The following is a 19,357-nucleotide window of genomic DNA, read 5'->3' as shown; positions in this document are numbered from 1 at the left end:
GATGTCAAAATACTGTGCTTTCAGGCTGATGTGTGCGCTGTGTGTCCTCATGCAAAGAGGACAGAAAAGACACAGAAAGACAGTCTCTCCTTTTGACTTTTTATTTACAGACTTTGTTTCCCGAACCCTGAAAAAAGGAAACAGTTTCTTCAGCCTCGTCAATAAAGTCCAACCAGCTACAGCTCCGTGGCTGAAGGTCCCAACAGATGTAGCTCCGTCACCAAAGGCAACGGTTTCTCTGGACACACCACTTAAAATCCCACCATCTGCAGCTCCACCTGAAGATCTCACTTGCTGCAGCTCCATCAGTTCCCTGAGATGCATCACTAAAAAGCTCATTGTCTCCAACTGCTGGATCCGGCTCTGGACAGACACTCATCAGCACTTGGGACTCTGTCACACTTTGGAAAGCACAGGAATGATCAATTAGCTGTCTGAAAGTGTGTGATGTTTGTTCTGTGTTCACAGACATGTGGACTTACTAAGAGCTGCTGCTCTTCTCCAGATGTGACATTGTCACAAACGGGTGTCTCAGAGCTCGGGCTGCAGTTGTCCTCTGCCTGGCGTCCAGCTGCAGCAGCTGTTTAAGTAGGCTGACAAAAGCCTTCCTGTCCTCGTACTCAGCATCATCTTCTATTCCATAGACCTGGAATTGAAAAGAATGTCGACCTGATGAAACCTGATTCAGTCTTTCAGTGATGCTGCTGAAAAACAAACAGATGGAGGAATAAAGATCATCTGGAACACCTACATCAATCAGCTTGTTCAGACAGTACAGATCATGTTCCAGATCCCCATCATCTTCGTATTCGTCAGGACTCTAAGGAACAAAGAACACTTGAAACACTTGTCCATAAATGTGTTACTGATTTTAAAATTGTATTCAGCAACTAGAAGATTATTATTTTCTGGGTACGACACGTTCAGTGTCCATGTTGGAGCGTGGCAGTCGTCAGTCTCTGCAGTGGTGGTTTGGGTGACGACTCCACTGCTGATGAGTCAGTCCTCTGGCGTGTCCAGAAGGTCAGCAACTGCCTTTATTTGGAAAGAAAATATCTATCAGCTGATATCCTACTTGGGATTGTCGATGATGATGTGTGAGCAGTTGCACCATCAGTGCTGAGATCACCTACCGCCACATCAGACGAATACAGCTGATCTGCAAGGTACAGGTGAACCAGGATGCAGCCTAGACCCCACATGTCAATGGCCTGAGAGAGAGGGAGACCCAGGGTAACCTCTGGTGCCCTGAGGGGAGAAGACAAGAACCACGTGAGAAAACTTATCAGACAGCAGCACAGGAAAACAGAAGAGTTTGTTTCCATTTGAAAAATGTCAAAAACACGCTGTCATGACGTCAGGATCAGACACCAACATGTCTCAAATTATTATTTTCCAAAACAGATTTACACGTAATCACAAACATTCACTCCATAACGTGAAAAGAGCCACAGCTCAGTGCACACAAACTATAACATGTCCTTCCGACCAATCAGAGACGGCCACTGCAGTGATGTAAACCAACAAGTATGCTCCCGCGTCCTTTCATGTTTCAGGCATTTGGATCTAAACTTCTTGTGTGTTTTAGTGGAATTAATGTTTATTAATGGATCATTTCAATGGAACAGAAGAATCAGCGCTACTGAAATACATATAATACATATAATCACACCAATAATCATAATTAATCAAATTAATTATTATTATTCCATCCATCCATTTTCTATACTTCCTTATTCCAATTAAGAGTTACAGGGGTCTGCAGCCTATCCCACAAGTCATAGGGTGTGAGGCGGGGTCCACCCTGGACAGGACGCCTGTCTGTCACAGGGTCACATACGTATAAACAAACAAACACATTCACACACATTTCCAGTCCGTCTGACCTGCCTGTCTTTGGATGTGGGAGGAATGTTTTTGCAACCAAACTTAAATTAAATTCCAATTAAGTTAAATTAATTAAATTCAATTAAAACAAATTTTATGATGTTTTGGAACTAAACTTTTCAAAATGAAACCACACCAAATTACAACGCAAACTCAGCAAGCTTAGCAAACTTTGCAAACACATGAATGAATGATTTTCGTACATAGGTTGAAACCCAGAGGCTGGACCATCAGTCCAAGGGGAATGCTTGAGACTTTGAAGGCCACCCCAAAGTCAATTACACTCAACAAAAATATAAACGCAACACTTTTGGTTTTGCTCCCATTTTGTATGAGATGAACTCAAAGATCTAAAACTTTTTCCACATACACAATATCACCATTTCCCTCAAATATTGTTCACAAACCAGTCTAAATCTGTGATAGTGAGCACTTCTCCTTTGCTGAGATAATCCATCCCACCTCACAGGTGTGCCATATCAAGATGCTGACCATGATTAGTGCACAGGTGTGCCTTAGACTGTCCACAATAAAAGGCCACACTGAAAGGTGCAGTTTTGTTTTATTGGGGGGGATACCAGTCAGTATCTGGTGTGACCACCATTTGCCTCATGCAGTGCAACACATCTCCTTCGCATAGAGTTGATCAGGTTGTCAATTGTGGCTTGTGGAATGTTGGTCCACTCCTCTTCAATGGCTGTGCGAAGTTGCTGGATATTGGCAGGAACTGGTACACGCTGTCGTATACGCCGGTCCAGAGCATCCCAAACATGCTCAATGGGTGACATGTCCGGTGAGTATGCCGGCCATGCAAGAACTGGGACATTTTCAGCTTCCAAGAATTGTGTACAGATCCTTGCAACATGGGGCCGTGCATTATCCTGCTGCAACATGAGGTGATGTTCTTGGATGTATGGCACAACAATGGGCCTCAGGATCTCGTCACGGTATCTCTGTGCATTCAAAATGCCACCAATAAAATGCACCTGTGTTCTTCGTCCATAACAGACGCCTGCCCATACCATAACCCCACCGCCACCATGGGCCACTCGATCCACAACATTGACATCAGAAAACCGCTCACCCACATGACGCCACACACGCTGTCTGCCATCTTCCCTGAACAGTGTGAACCGGGATTCATCTGTGAAGAGAACACCTCTCCAACGTGCCAAACGCCAGCGAATGTGAGCATTTGCCCACTCAAGTCGGTTACGACAACGAACTGGTCGAGACCCCAATGAGGACGACGAGCATGCAGATGAGCTTCCCTGAGACGGTTTCTGACAGTTTGTGCAGAAATTCTTTGGTTATGCAAACCGATTGTTTCAGCAGCTGTCCGAGTGGCTGGTCTCAGATGATCTTGGAGGTGAACATGCTGGTGTGGTTACACGTGGTCTGCGGTTGTGAGGCTGGTTGGATGTACTGCCAAATTCTCTGAAACGCCTTTGGAGACGGCTTATGGTAGAGAAATGAACATTCAATACACGAGCAACAGCTCTGGTTGACATTCCTGCTGTCAGCATGCCAATTGCACGCTCCCTCAAATCTTGCGACATCTGTGGCATTGTGCTGTGTGATAAAACTGCACCTTTCAGAGTGGCCTTTAATTGTGGGCAGTCTAAGGCACACCTGTGCACTAATCATGGTGTCTAATCAGCATCTTGATATGGCACACCTGTGAGGTGGGATGGATTATCTCAGCAAAGGAGAAGTGCTCACTATCACAGATTTAGACTGGTTTGTGAACAATATTTGAGGGAAATGGTGATATTGTGTAAGTGGAAAACGTTTTAGATCTTTGAGTTCATCTCATACAAAATGGGAGCAAAACCAAAAGTGTTGCGTTTATATTTTTGTTGAGTATAGTTTGACCTTGAAGGGTTCAGCCTGTTGGTCCATCAGCATGATGTTGTCCACCTTCAGGTCAGAGTGGACGAGTCCAAGACCACCCAGAGACTCCAACACCAGCAGCAGCTGCAAGAACAAATCAAAGTTCTCAATATTCTGAGCCATTTGTCATCTGCTTTCATTCATAAATACAAACATGTTGTTCTGCACAGTATTGTCTCCAGTCAACCAAAACACATTTATACCTGCTGTGTGATTGGCCGGATCTCTTTAAGATGCAGTGGCATCCATCCCTTGTCCTCCAGCAGCTTTTCCAGACTCCTGTCCAGCATCTCAAAGGACATACAGGTCCGTCCCAGGTCCTCAAAGCACTCATGGAACTGAAGGACGCAGCTCTTCACGGGATTGAGGACCCTGATGGCATCTAGCATGGCCAACTGGTCAAAAAGAACAAGACGTGTAACACAGATAAATGACACCGCTAACAGTCAGGAGGTCAGATTACATCATTATAGGCCTTAGAATCATTATCAATGAAAAAAAAGGTGGATGATCTACCTCTCTCTCAGCAGCTTGTTCCTTTTTCAGGATCTTAACAGCCACGGTGGCAGCTGTATCGATGTTACGACATTTGGCCACTTTGCCAAACTGTCCTTCACCGATGAATTTGAGGACGAGGTAGTGAGAGGATCCATAAAGGGTTTGTCCTGGATACACCTCACATGGCAAAGGAGCAGGAAGTGCATCATGGGTCACTGTCAGAGGAGAGAGATCCGATAGAATGGATGAGTTTGGTTGGTTTAACATCAAGTGTTCACTCATGATGCATTCATATGTTGGCTGTAAGCAGCTGATGGTAAAGTGAATGTGATGTTTTCAGTGAGAGGCTGGTGGAAAAATTCCTCCACCTCTGGCTGTGAGTGCGGGAGTCGCACACCACGACGGCACTGGCCTTCAAAAGTTAAACATTTAAAAATTTTTCTGGTTACTGCTGCGAGAAGGACAAACTGGATGTTGTTTTACCTTTAACCAGGAGTAAAGACAGACAGTGAGAGATGTAATATTTAAGTGCAGAGACTCACCTGGTTTTAATCCAGTAAATGTGAATAATTTGTTTGATATTACAGAGAGGAAATCATCTATAATCTCACAAAACATTAACTTTCACAGGGCCAGGGCTTCATAGTTCAATTATAACACTGTGGAAAATTGTTGTGTGGGCCGCCAGAAGAGGAGGTACTGCTGGCCCACCACCAGAGGGCGCCCTGCCTGAAGTGCGGGCTTCAGGCACGAGAGGGCGCTGCCGCCTCCAGGAACAGCCGAGGTGACAGCTGTCACCCATCAACCATGACAGCTGTCACTGATCATCTACTTCACACCAGGAATAAAAGCAGGAAGACACCTCCACCACATCGCCGAGATATCAACTTCATTGAGAGGTAATATCCTCAGCCTTTTGTGTATAATCTGTATATTGTGAGTGTTTGCAGGAGTACCGGTCCCTCTGTCGGTGGAAGCTGAGTGAGTGCTGGACGGCACTCTTTTCCCCTGAGGAATCACTGCGTACTCTGCAAGATATTGAGTGAGAGGTGGAGGTGGAATTCCCACCATAATTGTTACTGGGTGTACACACACCCACACTTGACTGTCTTTGTTTTCCGCCAGCAGTACCAGATCCGACACGCCGAGACGGTGGCCACCTGGGGACTTCGGGACTTAGCGGCTCCAGTATCCCTCGGGTTCGGTGGCGGTGGAAATCGTGTGGTTCCAGTTCATCTCCAGACGGGCGTCTCCTATCGTCGAGCCTGCCCACACGACACCTTTATTGACTGACTTGTATTCATTCTGTAATCTGCTGTGTTTGGTTGTGGCATTCACAACAGTAAAGTGTTCTAATTTAACTCCTTCTATTGTCCGTTCATTTACGCCCCCTGTTGTGGGTCCGTGTCACTGCACTTTCCCAACAGGATATCTCGGCCAGCGTCATGGACTCCGAGGGGCGTCACCCGGCTGTTGAACGACCAATGGGAGAGCAGGGAGCGCAGGCGTCTGCAGGAGGCGTGATTGGTGAGCTACAGCACATTCTCACCGCTTTTACGGCTCGGTTGGATCAAATGACCGAGCAAAACATCCTCCTGAACCGCAGGGTGGAGGCTCTCTCCGCGCAGGTGGCGGCGAGCGCTCAGGGCGCTGCTGCAGCTCCTCCTCCTGCTGACCCTGTGCAGGATATGGATGTTCCAGTGGTGGTTCAACAACCCCTCCCACCATCCCCTGAAGCATACATAAGCCCTCCTGAGCCGTACGGAGGTTGTGTGGAGACGTGCGCGGACTTTCTCATGCAGTGTTCGCTCGTCTTCGCACAACGTCCCGTCATGTACGCATCAGACGCTAGCAAAATAGCTTATGTGATTACTCTGCTTCGGGGAGAGGCACGCGCTTGGGCTACGGCGCTTTGGGAGCAAAATTCACGGCTCCTTCACACGTACACTGGGTTTGTGAGGGAGTTCAGAACAGTGTTTGATCACCCTAACAGGGGAGAGACCGCTTCAACTGTGCTGCTGTCTATGAGACAGGGACGCCAGAGCGCAGCCGCTTATGCAGTCGACTTCTGCATCGCGGCTGCGAGGTCCGGCTGGAATAACGCTGCGCTCCACGCCGCCTTCGTAAACGGACTGTCATTGGTCCTGAAGGAGCACCTGGTGGCCAAGGATGAACCGCGGGAATTAGATGGGCTTATCGATCTTGTTATACGGTTAGACAATCGGTTGGAAGAACGCTGTCGGGAACGAGATGAAGGGCGTGGCCGGGCGCGCGCCGTCCCTCTTCCTTCCGGTTCCGAAAAAGGTCCGCCCTTCCCACGCTCCCTGGCCTCTACGTCCCGTGGGGCGACAGCTCCCCCTGCTGACAAAGCTATGGACACGAGCAGGGCCACATTCAGACCACCGAATAGACAGAGGAGGCTTCCCCGCGGGGCGTGTTTTGTTTGTGGCTCAATGGAGCACCAATTGAGTAATTGCCCCGAACGGTTAAACACCAACGCCCGCCCCTAGAAACTGGGCTTAGGGTGGGGCAAGAAATTCACGTGGGACACACACACATTTCCACACGGCTCCCAGTTACAATCCTTAGCGGGGATTTAACCCTTCAGGCCCCAGCACTGGTAGACACAGGGTCAGAAGGGAATCTGCTAGACAGCAGATGGGCCAGGGAGGTAGGGCTCCCTCTGGTGGCGCTTCCTTCACCATTGCAGATGCGAGCACTAGATGGCACCCTACTCCCTTTAATCACACACAGGACACTACCAGTAACTCTGGTAGTGTTAGGGAATCATAGGGAGGAGATCGAGTTTTTTGTGACTCCTTCTACCTCCCGTGTGATTCTGGGGTTCCCCTGGATACTAAAACACAATCCCCGGATTGATTGGCCGTCCAGGGTGGTGGTACAGTGGAGCGAGACCTGCCATCGGATGTGTTTGGGATCCTCGGTTCCTCCCGGTTCCCAGGCTAGGGAGCAGGTCAAAGTTCCCCCCAATCTATCGGCGGTGCCGGTTGAGTACCACGATCTTGCGGACGTTTTTAGCAAGGATCGGGCACTCACCCTTCCCCCGCACCGTCCGTACGATTGTGCCATCGATTTGTTGCCAGGCGTGGAGTTCCCGTCCAGCAGGCTGTACAACCTCTCCCGACCTGAGCGCAAATCGATGGAGACCTACATCCGGGACTCCTTAGCTGCCGGGCTGATCCGTAACTCCACCTCTCCGATGGGAGCAGGTTTCTTTTTTGTGGGCAAAAAAGATGGCGGTCTTCGTCCATGCATTGATTACCGGGGGCTGAACGAGATCACGGTTCGCAACCGATACCCGTTGCCTTTGTTGGATTCGGTGTTCACCCCCCTGCATGGAGCCAAAATCTTCACAAAGTTGGATCTTAGGAACGCATGCCACCTAGTTCGGATCCGGAAGGGAGACGAATGGAAGACGGCATTCAACACCCCGTTAGGTCATTTTGAGTACCTGATCATGCCGTTCGGCCTCACTAACGCCCCTGCGACGTTCCAAGCTTTGGTTAATGACATCTTGCGGGACTTCCTGCACCGATTCGTCTTCGTATATCTGGACGATATACTCATCTTTTCTCCGGATCCTGAGACCCATGTACGGCATGTACGTCAGGTCCTGCAGCGGTTGTTGGAGAACCGGCTGTTTGTGAAGGGCGAGAAGTGTGAGTTTCACCGCACCTCTTTGTCCTTCCTGGGGTTTATCATCTCCTCCAACTCCGTCGCTCCTGATCCAGCCAAGGTCGCAGCGGTGAGAGACTGGCCCCAACCTACGAGCCGTAGGAAGCTGCAACAGTTCCTCGGCTTCGCAAATTTTTACAGGAGGTTCATTAAGGGCTATAGTCAGGTAGTTAGCCCCCTGACAGCCCTGACCTATGACGTGGGCAATTGAGAGCTCCTTGCGGTGAAAGAGGCTCTTGAGGAGTGGAGACACCTGCTTGAGGGAGCGTCAGTGCCTTTCACGGTTTTTACTGACCACCAGAACCTGGAGTATATCAGGACCGCCAAGCGACTGAACCCCAGGCAAGCCCGCTGGTCACTGTTTTTCGGCCGTTTTGACTTCCGGATCACCTACCGCCCCGGGACCAAAAACCAGAGATCGGATGCTCTGTCCCGGGTGCACGAACAAGAAGTCAAGACCGAGCTGTCAGATCCACCGGAACCCATCTTACCGGAGTCCACTATCGTGGCTACCCTAACCTGGGACGTGGAGAAGACCGTCCGGGAGGCCCTGGCACGGAGCCCGGATCCCAGAACAGGACCGAAAAACAGACTGTACGTCCCACCAGAGGCCAGAGCTGCCGTCCTGGACTTCTGTCACGGACCATGGCAGTGGTCCGGCAGCGCTTCTGGTGGGCGTCCCTGGAGACTGACGTCCGGGCTTACATCCAGGCCTGCACCACCTGCGCCAGGGGCAAGGTGGACCACCAGAAGGCACAGGGACTCCTACAGCCACTTCCTGTGCCTCATCGCCCCTGGTCCCACATCGGTCTGGATTTTGTCATGGGCCTCCCGCCGTCCCGGGGACACACCACCATTCTCACGATAGTGGACCGATTCTCCAAGGCGGCCCACTTCGTGGCCCTCCCGAAGCTCCCATCGGCCCAGGAGACGGCGGATCTCCTGGTCCACCATGTCGTCCGGCTGCATGGGATACCTACAGACATCGTTTCGGATCGCGGTCCCCAGTTCTCCTCGCAGGTGTGGAGAAGTTTCTGCCGGGAACTGGGGGCCACCGTGAGCCTCTCGTCTGGGTATCACCCTCAGACTAACGGACAGGCCAAACGGGCTAATCAAGAGTTGGAGCAAGCCCTTCGTTGTACTACCTCCGCACACCCGACGGCTTGGTGTGAACATCTGGCCTGGATCGAGTACGCACATAACAGCCAAGTGTCCTCTGCCACCGGCCTCTCCCCGTTTGAGGTGTGTCTGGGGTACCAATCCCCTTTGTTTCCTTTGGTGGAGGGAGAGGTCGGTGTGCCCTCGGTCCAGGCCCACCTGCGGAGATGCCATCGGGTGTGGCGCACCGCCCGTTTGGCCTTGTTGAGGGCCCGGACGAGGGCAAAAGCCCATGCAGACCGTCGACGGTCCCCGGCCCCCGCATACCAGCCCGGGCAGGAGGTATGGCTATCAACCAAGGACATACCACTCCAGGTCGAGTCGCCGAAGTTGAAAGACTGCTACATCGGACCATTCACCATCCTCAAGGTCCTCAGTCCTACCGCAGTGAGGCTCCGTATTATCGACGGGGAGCCGGCTTGGACAGTACGCCGGCTCTTGGACGTCCGTCGAATGGGCCGGGGCTTTCAATATTTGGTGGACTGGGAAGGGTATGGACCCGAAGAGTGCTCCTGGGTGAAGAGGAGCTTCATCCTGGACCCGGCCCTCCTGGCCGATTTCTACCGTCGCCACCCAAACAACCCTGGTCGGGCGCCAGGAGGCGCCCGTTGAGGGGGGGGGGGGGGTCCTGTTGTGTGGGCCACCAGAAGAGGAGGTACTGCTGGCCCACCACCAGAGGGCGCCCTGCCTGAAGTGCGGGCTTCAGGCACGAGAGGGCGCTGCCGCCTCCAGGAACAGCCGAGGTGACAGCTGTCACCCATCAACCATGACAGCTGTCACTGATCATCTACTTCACACCAGGAATAAAAGCAGGAAGACACCTCCACCACATCGCCGAGATATCAACTTCATTGAGAGGTAATATCCTCAGCCTTTTGTGTATAATCTGTATATTGTGAGTGTTTGCAGGAGTACCGGTCCCTCTGTCGGTGGAAGCTGAGTGAGTGCTGGACGGCACTCTTTTCCCCTGAGGAATCACTGCGTACTCTGCAAGATATTGAGTGAGAGGTGGAGGTGGAATTCCCACCATAATTGTTACTGGGTGTACACACACCCACACTTGACTGTCTTTGTTTTCCGCCAGCAGTACCAGATCCGACACGCCGAGACGGTGGCCACCTGGGGACTTCGGGACTTAGCAGCTCCAGTATCCCTCGGGTTCGGTGGCGGTGGAAATCGTGTGGTTCCGGTTCGTCTCCAGACGGGCGTCTCCTATCGTCGAGCCTGCCCACACGACACCTTTATTGACTGACTTGTATTCATTCTGTAATCTGCTGTGTTTGGTTGTGGCATTCACAACAGTAAAGTGTTCTAATTTAACTCCTTCTATTGTCCATTCATTTACGCCCCCTGTTGTGGGTCCGTGTCACTACACTTTCCCAACAGAAAATGCTGAAACTCTGCTATATCTTTCAAATAAGTAAATTTTTGTCCGTGCTGTTGACAATGAAAAATGATGCAGTCTCACATCATCTCCTAAGTCTGCCACTGAAGATGACAGGAGCAAAATGACGACCGCTTTAGAGAGAGAAAACTGACCCACCTTTCGTCAAAAAAGTGACAGCTGCCAATCAAAATTGACTACGTCACTAAGCCCCGCCCCCTCTATGACGTCATAGCCAATCAGAATTGATGACGTCACTATGTCCTGCCCCTAAGCCCCTCCCCTAGTCCCGCCTCCAAGCCCCGCCCCTTATGACATCACAGCCAATCATAATCGATGACGTCATTATGCCCCGTCCCTAATCCCCGCCCCTAGTCCCGCCTCCGAGCCCCCGCCCCTTATGACGTCACATCCAATCAGAGTCGATGACGTCAGTATGTCCCGCCCCTAAGCCCCCGCCCCCGGCTCCTCCCCTAGTTCCGCCCCTGGCTCCTCCCCTAGCCCCACCCCCAAGCTCCTCCCCTAACCCCGGCCAAGCACCGCCTCCAAGCCATACCTCCCCTCCCACCCAGGGTCTAATATTTTAATGTAATTTTATTTCATGAATTAAAGAATGATTAAAAATACCTAGATCTTTTTAATGTATTAAAGAATTAACTAATTCTGAAATAATTAAACATAAATCACTGTCTATTTTTTTATGCCCCTTTAATATTTTTAATTCTTAAATTATTACGTTTCCTTTTCTGTTTTTTAATTCGTAAATTAAAGAAGGGGAACAAATAGCCGTCTCTCTCGGCTGTAAGTCTTTGCAGCAAGACGGTCAAATACCCACGCATAGAGCCGCTCGCGGAAACATGACCCCACGGCTGTAAAACCTGTTGCAGACGCTGTGTCTGTGTGAGTGCGTGTGTGTGTGCGTGTGTGTGTGTGCGTGTGTGTGTGTGTGTGTGTGTGTGGCGGGACACCCGCTGAGCGGAGATGCTGCCCCGAGGTGATGAACCCGAAGAACAATAAACAATGCTCCTTATCACTCACGCCAGATGATGTTTTCTTTTAAGATATTAGCCGATCGATCATGGGGCGCGGGACACCCGCTGAGCGGAGATGCTGCCCCGAGCCCGAACAATAAACAATGCTCCTTATCACTTACGTCCCTGGGAACGAGTCAGCGAGCATTTCCACTACGACCGGTGAAGAGTGAAGATGCCTGGACCCCCAGCTATGGGTATAAAATAGAATAAATTTGCGGAAAAAATCCTGGAAAACCATGTTGTTTAATTAAGTTTTCTTGTCTTCGAGCAGAGTGCGAAAACCGCATCAGCTTTCAGGGTAAGTGATTTAAGTAATCTGTTTTGATAGAAATGAGTGTTTTTAAATGATGCACGCCGTCTGAAACTGTCTTTTTTTTTTTTTTTTTTTTTTTTTTTTTTTTAGACAAAACCACGCAGACAGTCCAGAGCGCGTTCGGACCCGTCCTCGGTAATATATTTGAAATAGTACAGAATATCCGCTTGCGAGGGTGATGCTTTGTATTCATTTATTTATGTTAATTCTAGAAATCAAGTCAGAGCCCCCTGAAGAAGTTCGAAGGCTGGAAGCCCCGACTTCACCACGCAGATGTAAGTACAGCGATCGAGATTAAATCCCGATTAAAACTCTGGAATAACCCGATTTTTTCTGTCACAGCCCATGGAGAAGCGGGTCAGCGGGAGAGACCCGTAAAACGATCCGCGGATGTACACGGTAAGGAGTCGGAGTTTATGTATTTATTTATTTATTTTAAATATTTAATAACTAACGATTTTCTCTTTTTTCAGCACGCGGTGGAGGGAGACCGTCTATTTTCCACCGAGACGCAAGGCTCGAAGATATTCTGAGCTGGGATTAACCTCATCACGCAACTTTCTTGAAAATGTGTAGTCTGTTTTTATTTTTTTATTTTTTCTCTTATTCCGATGGAACGGGAGAATTCATTTGAAGAGGTATATTAACTGAATTTCTTGAGGTAGATTCTTCCTGCTACAGATTTTAAAAGATGGAAGGAGAGAATTCACATCGGGAAAATAACTTCGGACGTGTATTGGATTTAAACGCTTCAATAATCGACTCAGCGGGGAGCGCTCCTGGAGCAGATGGCCCATTACCCGAGGCGTTAAATTCGCCGCCTCGAAATAACATCGAGTCCGGAGAGAGACTTTTAAGTCGTGTTCGTTTAACACCGTTAAATGAGGCTCTTAACAATTTAGCGGCTGAACGAGAATCGGAAGAAATTAACCCCTACATCATTTCTGCGATTAACGCTATAAATTCGACGGTCCAGTCTGATACTGAAGAGCCCCCTGACCCCCCGCACACCTCACCTCCAGACGAGTCCGGTCCCACGGCGTTGAACCAGGTACGCCTGACTCCGTTAAATAACGCCGTAAACCTCCTCGCGTGTGAAGTTAATCCTCACGTCCAATCCGCGGTGGATGAATTAAATCAAACGCCTAACGACGCTCGCGCTTTTTCACCTTTAAGAAGTCCCTCCCCGCGCAATGCGCGCGGAGAAGAGATTTTAAACAGAGCTCGTTTAACCCCGATAAACGCGGCGATCTCTGTTTTGATGGAAGACGGGGATGATGCACGACCGGGGTCCAGCCGACACTCTCCCATGACGGGCGGTGGGGCTGCTAACGTCATCAGGAGACCTGCTTTTAACAATATCGAAATCAGGCTGCCTCTCAATTTCCAGCGCGCCGACGAAATTCCCGACTACGCGAATTTTACCGTAACGTCGTAGGGGCTCTTCATAACTCGGTCGAAAAGGCTTTAACACACGCCAGGGCCGGGGACTTTATCCAAATGGAGATTCGTGGGGACTCAGTCTACAACGAGGCCGCTTTGATCAGCTCATATAACGACGCTGGCGATGTGACGGGCTTCCAAAATCTGTTAGAACGATTGATACAATCAAATTCCAACGTTTTATCCGACGAGTCTCTGGAATTAGTGGTTCAAGTCATCCGCAACCAGAACGGCGCGGGGAAGCGCAGAATAGATGACCTCCTCCATCACGAGGTTCTGAGGAAAAAATCCAAATGCCTTAATATCGTGTATAATCCTGACAACAGTTTATGTTTCGCGATAAACCTCGTTCAGTTATTGAATCCTCATCTGAGTACGCACGAGGCGGAGCAGCGCGGGCTGGCGTTACAAAATAGCGTCGGATTAACGGAAGCTACGCCGGTATCTTTAGAGCAGGTGGGAAAATTTGAAAACGCTCTGGGTTGTAAAATTGTGGTGTTTTTCAGAGCCGAAGGGGAGAGAAAGCTGACAAAATTCCAGACAGGAATACCGGCGCAGCAGAAAACTCTTTTCGTTTTTCTGTTTAATAATCATTTTTACGGAATCATCGATTTAAAGAGATTTTTGGGAGTGAAATATGTATGTAAGTTTTGCTTTGAGGGGTACAATAACCACGCCTCCCATAATTGTCCGTCATATTGTAAAATTTGTGAATCCACGCAGTGTTATGAGAAAAATAACCCTGTATTCTGCAGCGAATGTAACAAGGAGTGTCGCTCTCCCACCTGTTACAGCCTGCATAAACAGCCGAAGTATCGTCCTTCCGCCGGTAAGTTCGTTAATGTGTGTGATAACAGAAAAAAATGCCCTCGATGTAAACGTGAGTATTACATAGCGTTTTCTAAAAACAGTGCTCCGCACGTGTGTAAGCAGAAGAGGTGTCATATATGCGGCGAGGCTCTCCAGGAGCCGAGCGAGGGTCACCTCTGCTATATGACCCCGCTCAAAGCTGAAGAGACGCATTCAGAGAAATATGTTTTTTATGATTTTGAAACGTATGTCGATAATAACGGGGAACACGTACCGTTTTACGTCAGCGCTGTAACAAAGACGGGTGATTTTTGGAGCGCATGGGGGACAGACTGCGTAGCCCGCTTCTTTAAACATTTTAGAACGAGAAAATTCAAAGAATACGTGTTCATCGCTCACAACTCAAAAGGTTTTGACGGCTATTTGCTTCTAAAGTATTTAGTCCAGCAGGGCGTAACCCCCGCTGTGATTATGACCGGGAGTAAACTATTACTCATGACAGACGCCGCCTTTAAACAGAAATATATAGATTCGTTATCTTTCCTTACAATGTGCTTATCTCAGATGCCTAAAGCCCTGGGGATCCGGCTGAAAGACGAAATCATCCGCAAAGGTTACTTTCCGCACCTGTTCAGTTCAGAAAAAAATCTGAACTATGTCGGTCCGTACCCTGACTCAGCGGCTTACGGGGTCGCAAATATGTCAGAGGGAGAAAGAGAGGAATTTAACGCGTGGTACGTGCGGAAAAAAAACGCAATTTTCGATTTTAAAGCCGAGGCCGTTATGTATTGTGATAACGATACAAAAATCTTGGCTGCAGCCTGCTCCAAATTTATGTCTGAATTCATCGCTGAAACACTCGTGGATCCTTTTACCTGCGTTACAATCGCCTCGGCGTGTATGAAAGTCTTCCAAACTAACTTTCTTGCTCCAAAAACGCTGGCGATCCCCTCCGCCGACAATTATAGAACGAGGCATAAAAAATATTCGGACGTGGCCGTGCAATGGTTAGAATGGGTTGCTGAGACGCAAAACATTATCATCGATCATGCTCTAAACAGGGGCGAGAAAAAAAATAGGAGGTTATTATGTTGATGGGTATGCTCAGATTGACGGCCGGATAAAAGTGTGGGAGTTTCTCGGATGTTTTTACCACGGGTGTGCAAGGTGTTTTACACAGCATGAAATAAACCCTCTCACAAACACCTCATTTGGAGAGCTCCACGCAGCGTGTCAGAAAAAAATAGCCTTTCTGCGGGCTATGCCGGGCGTCACCCTCAACGTAATTTGGGAGCATCAATGGCTTGAAATGAGGCTGAGGGATGAGAGCGTTCGGTGTTTCCTCGCCCGCAGGGGGTTACCGCCGCCCCTCGAACCTCGCAACGCTTTATACGGCGGTCGGACTTGCGCGGCCCGTCTGAGGTACACGGCTGAGCAAGATGAGACGGTCTATTACGTCGTGACCTCGCTGTATCCTTACGTTAACGTAAATTTCACATATCCCACGGGGCATCCGGAAATTATCAAGAGAAATTTCCGAGACCCCAGGACTTATTTCGGGCTCATCAAAGCCATCGTGTACCCGCCCCAGGGGCTAAAATTCCCCGTCCTCCCACACAGAACTCCTCACGGTAAACTGGTGTTTACTCTGTGTCGCACCTGCGCTGATGAAAATAATCAAGCTGCAGCGTGCACACACAGTCAGCAGCAGAGAGCTCTGTCTGGGACTTGGACGACCCCGGAATTCCACAAAGCTCTGGATACAGGCTATGCTGTAGCTAAGATTTTTGAAGTCTGGCATTTTGAGGAAAAAAGTGATAAAATCTTTGAGGGGTACATAAACACCTTCTTAAAACACAAGCAGGAAGCCTCTGGTTTCCCTCCCGAATTTGATAAAGACTCCGAGAGCAGAGAAAAATACATCACGGACTACTGGCTGAATCAGAAGATTCGTTTAGACCCAGAAAAAATCAGTCACAATCCGGCAAAACGACAGATGGCTAAGATCTGCCTCAACTCCTTCTGGGGGAAATTCGCCCAGAGGGCAAATCTGACGCAGACCGCGCTTGTTAAAAATGCTGACGATCTGTTCAGGTATCTGTTTTCTGAAGAGTACGAGGTCACATATCTAACATTCCTCAGCAGTCAGGCGGCTATGGTTCAATGGAGGTACGGCCCGCGGCACGTCAGCCGACCGGGTAAAACCGTCAATATTTTCATTGCGGCGTTTACAACGGCGTACGCGCGTTTGACCTTGTACGGTTTTATGGAGGCTGTGGCAAATCCTGACAGGATTCTGTATTATGATACCGATAGCCTGATTTACGTTTGTAGGTGGGGTGAAACCCCGCTGCCTACCGGTAATTATCTGGGGCAGCTCACCGACGAGTTGAACGGCGACGTCATCACAGAGTTTGCAGCGGCGGGACCTAAAAGTTACGCATATAAAACCGCACGAGGTAAAACGGTCATGCGTGTGAAGGGGATCACTCAAACCCACGAAAGCTGTCAGAAAATAAACTTTGACAGCGTCAAAGATCTGGTCGAGGGTTATATAAAAGATCCCGCCCTCGCTGCATCTATCATAACGCCGCAGCAGGGAATTAAACGTCATAAAAGCAGTTTCAGTTTGACAAACGTGTCATTTCAAAAATCCTTCAGGGTGGTGTATGACAAGCGGCGTCTTTTAAAGGACGGGGAAACCGAACCGTTCGGATTTTGAAACATGTCTCACTCTGGAAATACGGTGGAGATTGACCCCAGACTTCAGCTCCCATTCTCCTGTCTCATCGTTGGACCGAGTGGTTCGGGAAAGACTGTGTTTGTGAAAACATTGCTGGAAAATTGTAGCCACGCTATGAGATATGTGCCTGACAACATTGTATGGCTGTATACGTCTGAACAACCTCTGTATTCTGAACTGAAGAATAAAAATATTAAATTTGTAAGAGGACTCCCTGACTCATTTCTGGACGACAGCCTTTTCCCTGAAGGTCAGAGCCATCTGGTTATTTTGGACGATCTCATCTTTCAAGCAACGGATCATCCTGAAGTTGTAAGAATTTTCACCCAGTACAGACATCACCGGAATATGAGCGTCATCATGATCACACAGAACGTGTTTCATAAAGGGAAATACAGTCGAACCATCAGTTTGAATTGTAATTATATGGTGCTGTTTAAAAATCCCAGAGACAAGTTACAGATGAACATTCTGGCTCAGCAAATGTTTCCCGGCAGAAAACAATTTTTTTTGGAGGCACTTGATGATGCTACGAGCGTACCTTACGGGTATTTATTACTGGATTGCACGCAGGAGTGTCCAGATCAGTTCAGACTGAGATCGGGATTACTCCCGCACGAGTGGCCCACAGTTTATTTACAGAAAGATAAACGGATATGAGCTCTCTTTTAAAAAGGAACGCCCCCGCTCTTAAAGCGCTAATCAGAGCCGGGGCGAGGGAGCGTCACCACAGCCTGAAGACCTGCAGGCCGGAGCTTCTGAAAACTTTATCCGAGATCGCTTTGAATATATTAAAGGGGAATATCGCCTTGAGCGACTCTCAATTCCGGGCCTTGAAAAAACGAAAAAGAGTGTACGTCTTCTGGCCGACAGAAAAACCAGTTATAAAAAGAAGCGGGGAGCGCTGATTCAGACGGGCGGCTTTCTCCTGCCTCTGCTCGCCGCGGCCCTGCCCGTTATAACGAGTCTAATAGTACCCAGAGGATAATGGCGTTCAAAGCGGCGCAAAAGATGTTTTTACTCACTCCACAGCAGATGCTTCAACTCAGTCATTCCGTTCCGCCGAGCGGAAATAACATCAGACAAACAGCGGAAAATGATTTAGACTCGCGAATGCGAGGTATACTGGAAGAACGTACTCACTCTCCTTATGAAAAAATTAAAAAGTATGAGGCTCTGCTGCAGCGCTATTTAACCCTGATCAAGCAGGGGGAACTTGAATCACGCGTTTCACCCCCGCAAGAGACTCGCGTCGCTAAGCAACCTGAGGAGGAGGGGGTGGAGGAGGAGGAGGAGGATGAGACTGTCACAGAGGTCCTGAAGAATATCCCCTCCAGAGAGCGTAGAAACGCTGAATATATTATGAGGAAATTATCGAAGGGTGATACGCGCTGGAGTCCGTCGGGGGAATTTATTTACAAGGGGAAAGTCGTGAGGGGGTCTCACGCCATAGATCTTATGAAACATCTCGGATCCTCGTTCAAGAAATCGAGCCCCCCTACAGGCTGGGTGAAGTTCCTCAATATTTTACAGGAGCGGAACATCCCGGTGGCGTGCGTATCAAACCCGCAAGCCCGCGAGCAGCTTCAGAAGCTTAAAAAAGGCCGGAGCAGCTCGCCGGATGAATCCCTTCTTTTAACCGATTCGCCGGCCAGGAAGAAACTTAAGAAAAAAAAAGACTTCCAACGCTGGGAAGGTTTCTCACCATAAAAGGAGGGTATCGAATTAAAAACTGACTGGATATTATGATCAAGATTCTTTAAAATACATCGCAGTCAGTCACGTTTTTGTATATTGTTACTAATAAAACAGACTGAAACTCATCTCCGGCCTTCATCACTTTTATTCGGTATACGGTTTAAAAAACAACTTTCAACACTTCTCTACTTAATAACAACGATGCAAAAACATTAAAGGTATGATCGGGGGTGCATTTTCTACACATTCGGAACATTTTTCACAAAAAACATAAAAAAAAATCAAAGGTCAAAGGTCAAAGCTTCTTTCTACGTTTAAAAACGGGGGTTTACATCATGCAAACGCGATAAAACTTTAAAGGTATGACCGGAAGGCCGCTCTCACACATCCACCCCGTTTTCAGGCGAAAAAAAACATAAAAAAAATTTAGGATCAAAGATTAACACTTCTTTCTGTACTTAATAACAATGTTTTAAAGCGTGCAAACGCGATAAAACTTTAAAGGTATGTTCGGAAGGCCGCTCTCACACATCCACCCCGTTTTCAGGCGAAAAAAAACACATAAAAAAAATCAAAGGTCAAAGGTCAAAGCTTCTTTCTACGTTTAAAAACGGGGGGTTACATTATGCAAACGCGTTAAAACTTTAAAGGTATGTTCGGAAGGCCGCTCTCACACATCCACCCCGTTTTCAGGCGAAAGGTCAAAGCTTCTTTCTACGTTTAAAAACGGGGGTTTACATTATGCAAACGCGTTAAAACTTTAAAGGTATGATCGGAAGGCCGCTCTCACACATCCACCC

General features: G+C 48.7%; 1 protein-coding gene and 1 long non-coding RNA gene across 2 annotated transcripts; both read right to left on the bottom strand.

The window, feature by feature from the left end:
* Positions 1–200: 200 nt before the first annotated feature.
* Positions 201–2,194, bottom strand: LOC117532136. Its single transcript, XR_004566793.1, has 5 exons — positions 2,091–2,194; positions 1,134–1,248; positions 752–1,035; positions 483–646; positions 201–401 (listed from the first exon to the last, which is right to left on the bottom strand). It is a non-coding gene; the product is annotated as an uncharacterized LOC117532136 (long non-coding RNA).
* Positions 2,195–3,696: 1,502 nt separating this feature from the next.
* LOC117501058 (homeodomain-interacting protein kinase 1-like) lies at positions 3,697–4,560 on the bottom strand. Its single transcript, XM_034159860.1, has 3 exons — positions 4,297–4,560; positions 3,984–4,175; positions 3,697–3,864 (listed from the first exon to the last, which is right to left on the bottom strand). Exons 1-3 carry the CDS (start codon positions 4,558–4,560, stop codon positions 3,736–3,738), a joined length of 585 nt encoding a protein of 194 aa, XP_034015751.1. The 3' UTR covers positions 3,697–3,735.
* Between the last annotated feature and the right edge of the window lie 14,797 nt (positions 4,561–19,357).

The sequence above is a fragment of the Thalassophryne amazonica genome, chromosome 19 (genome assembly GCF_902500255.1).
Source record: "Thalassophryne amazonica chromosome 19, fThaAma1.1, whole genome shotgun sequence".
NCBI lineage: Eukaryota > Metazoa > Chordata > Actinopteri > Batrachoidiformes > Batrachoididae > Thalassophryne > Thalassophryne amazonica.
Note: the sequence above shows the minus strand (reverse complement) of the source record. Positions and strands in the feature narration are given on the sequence as shown.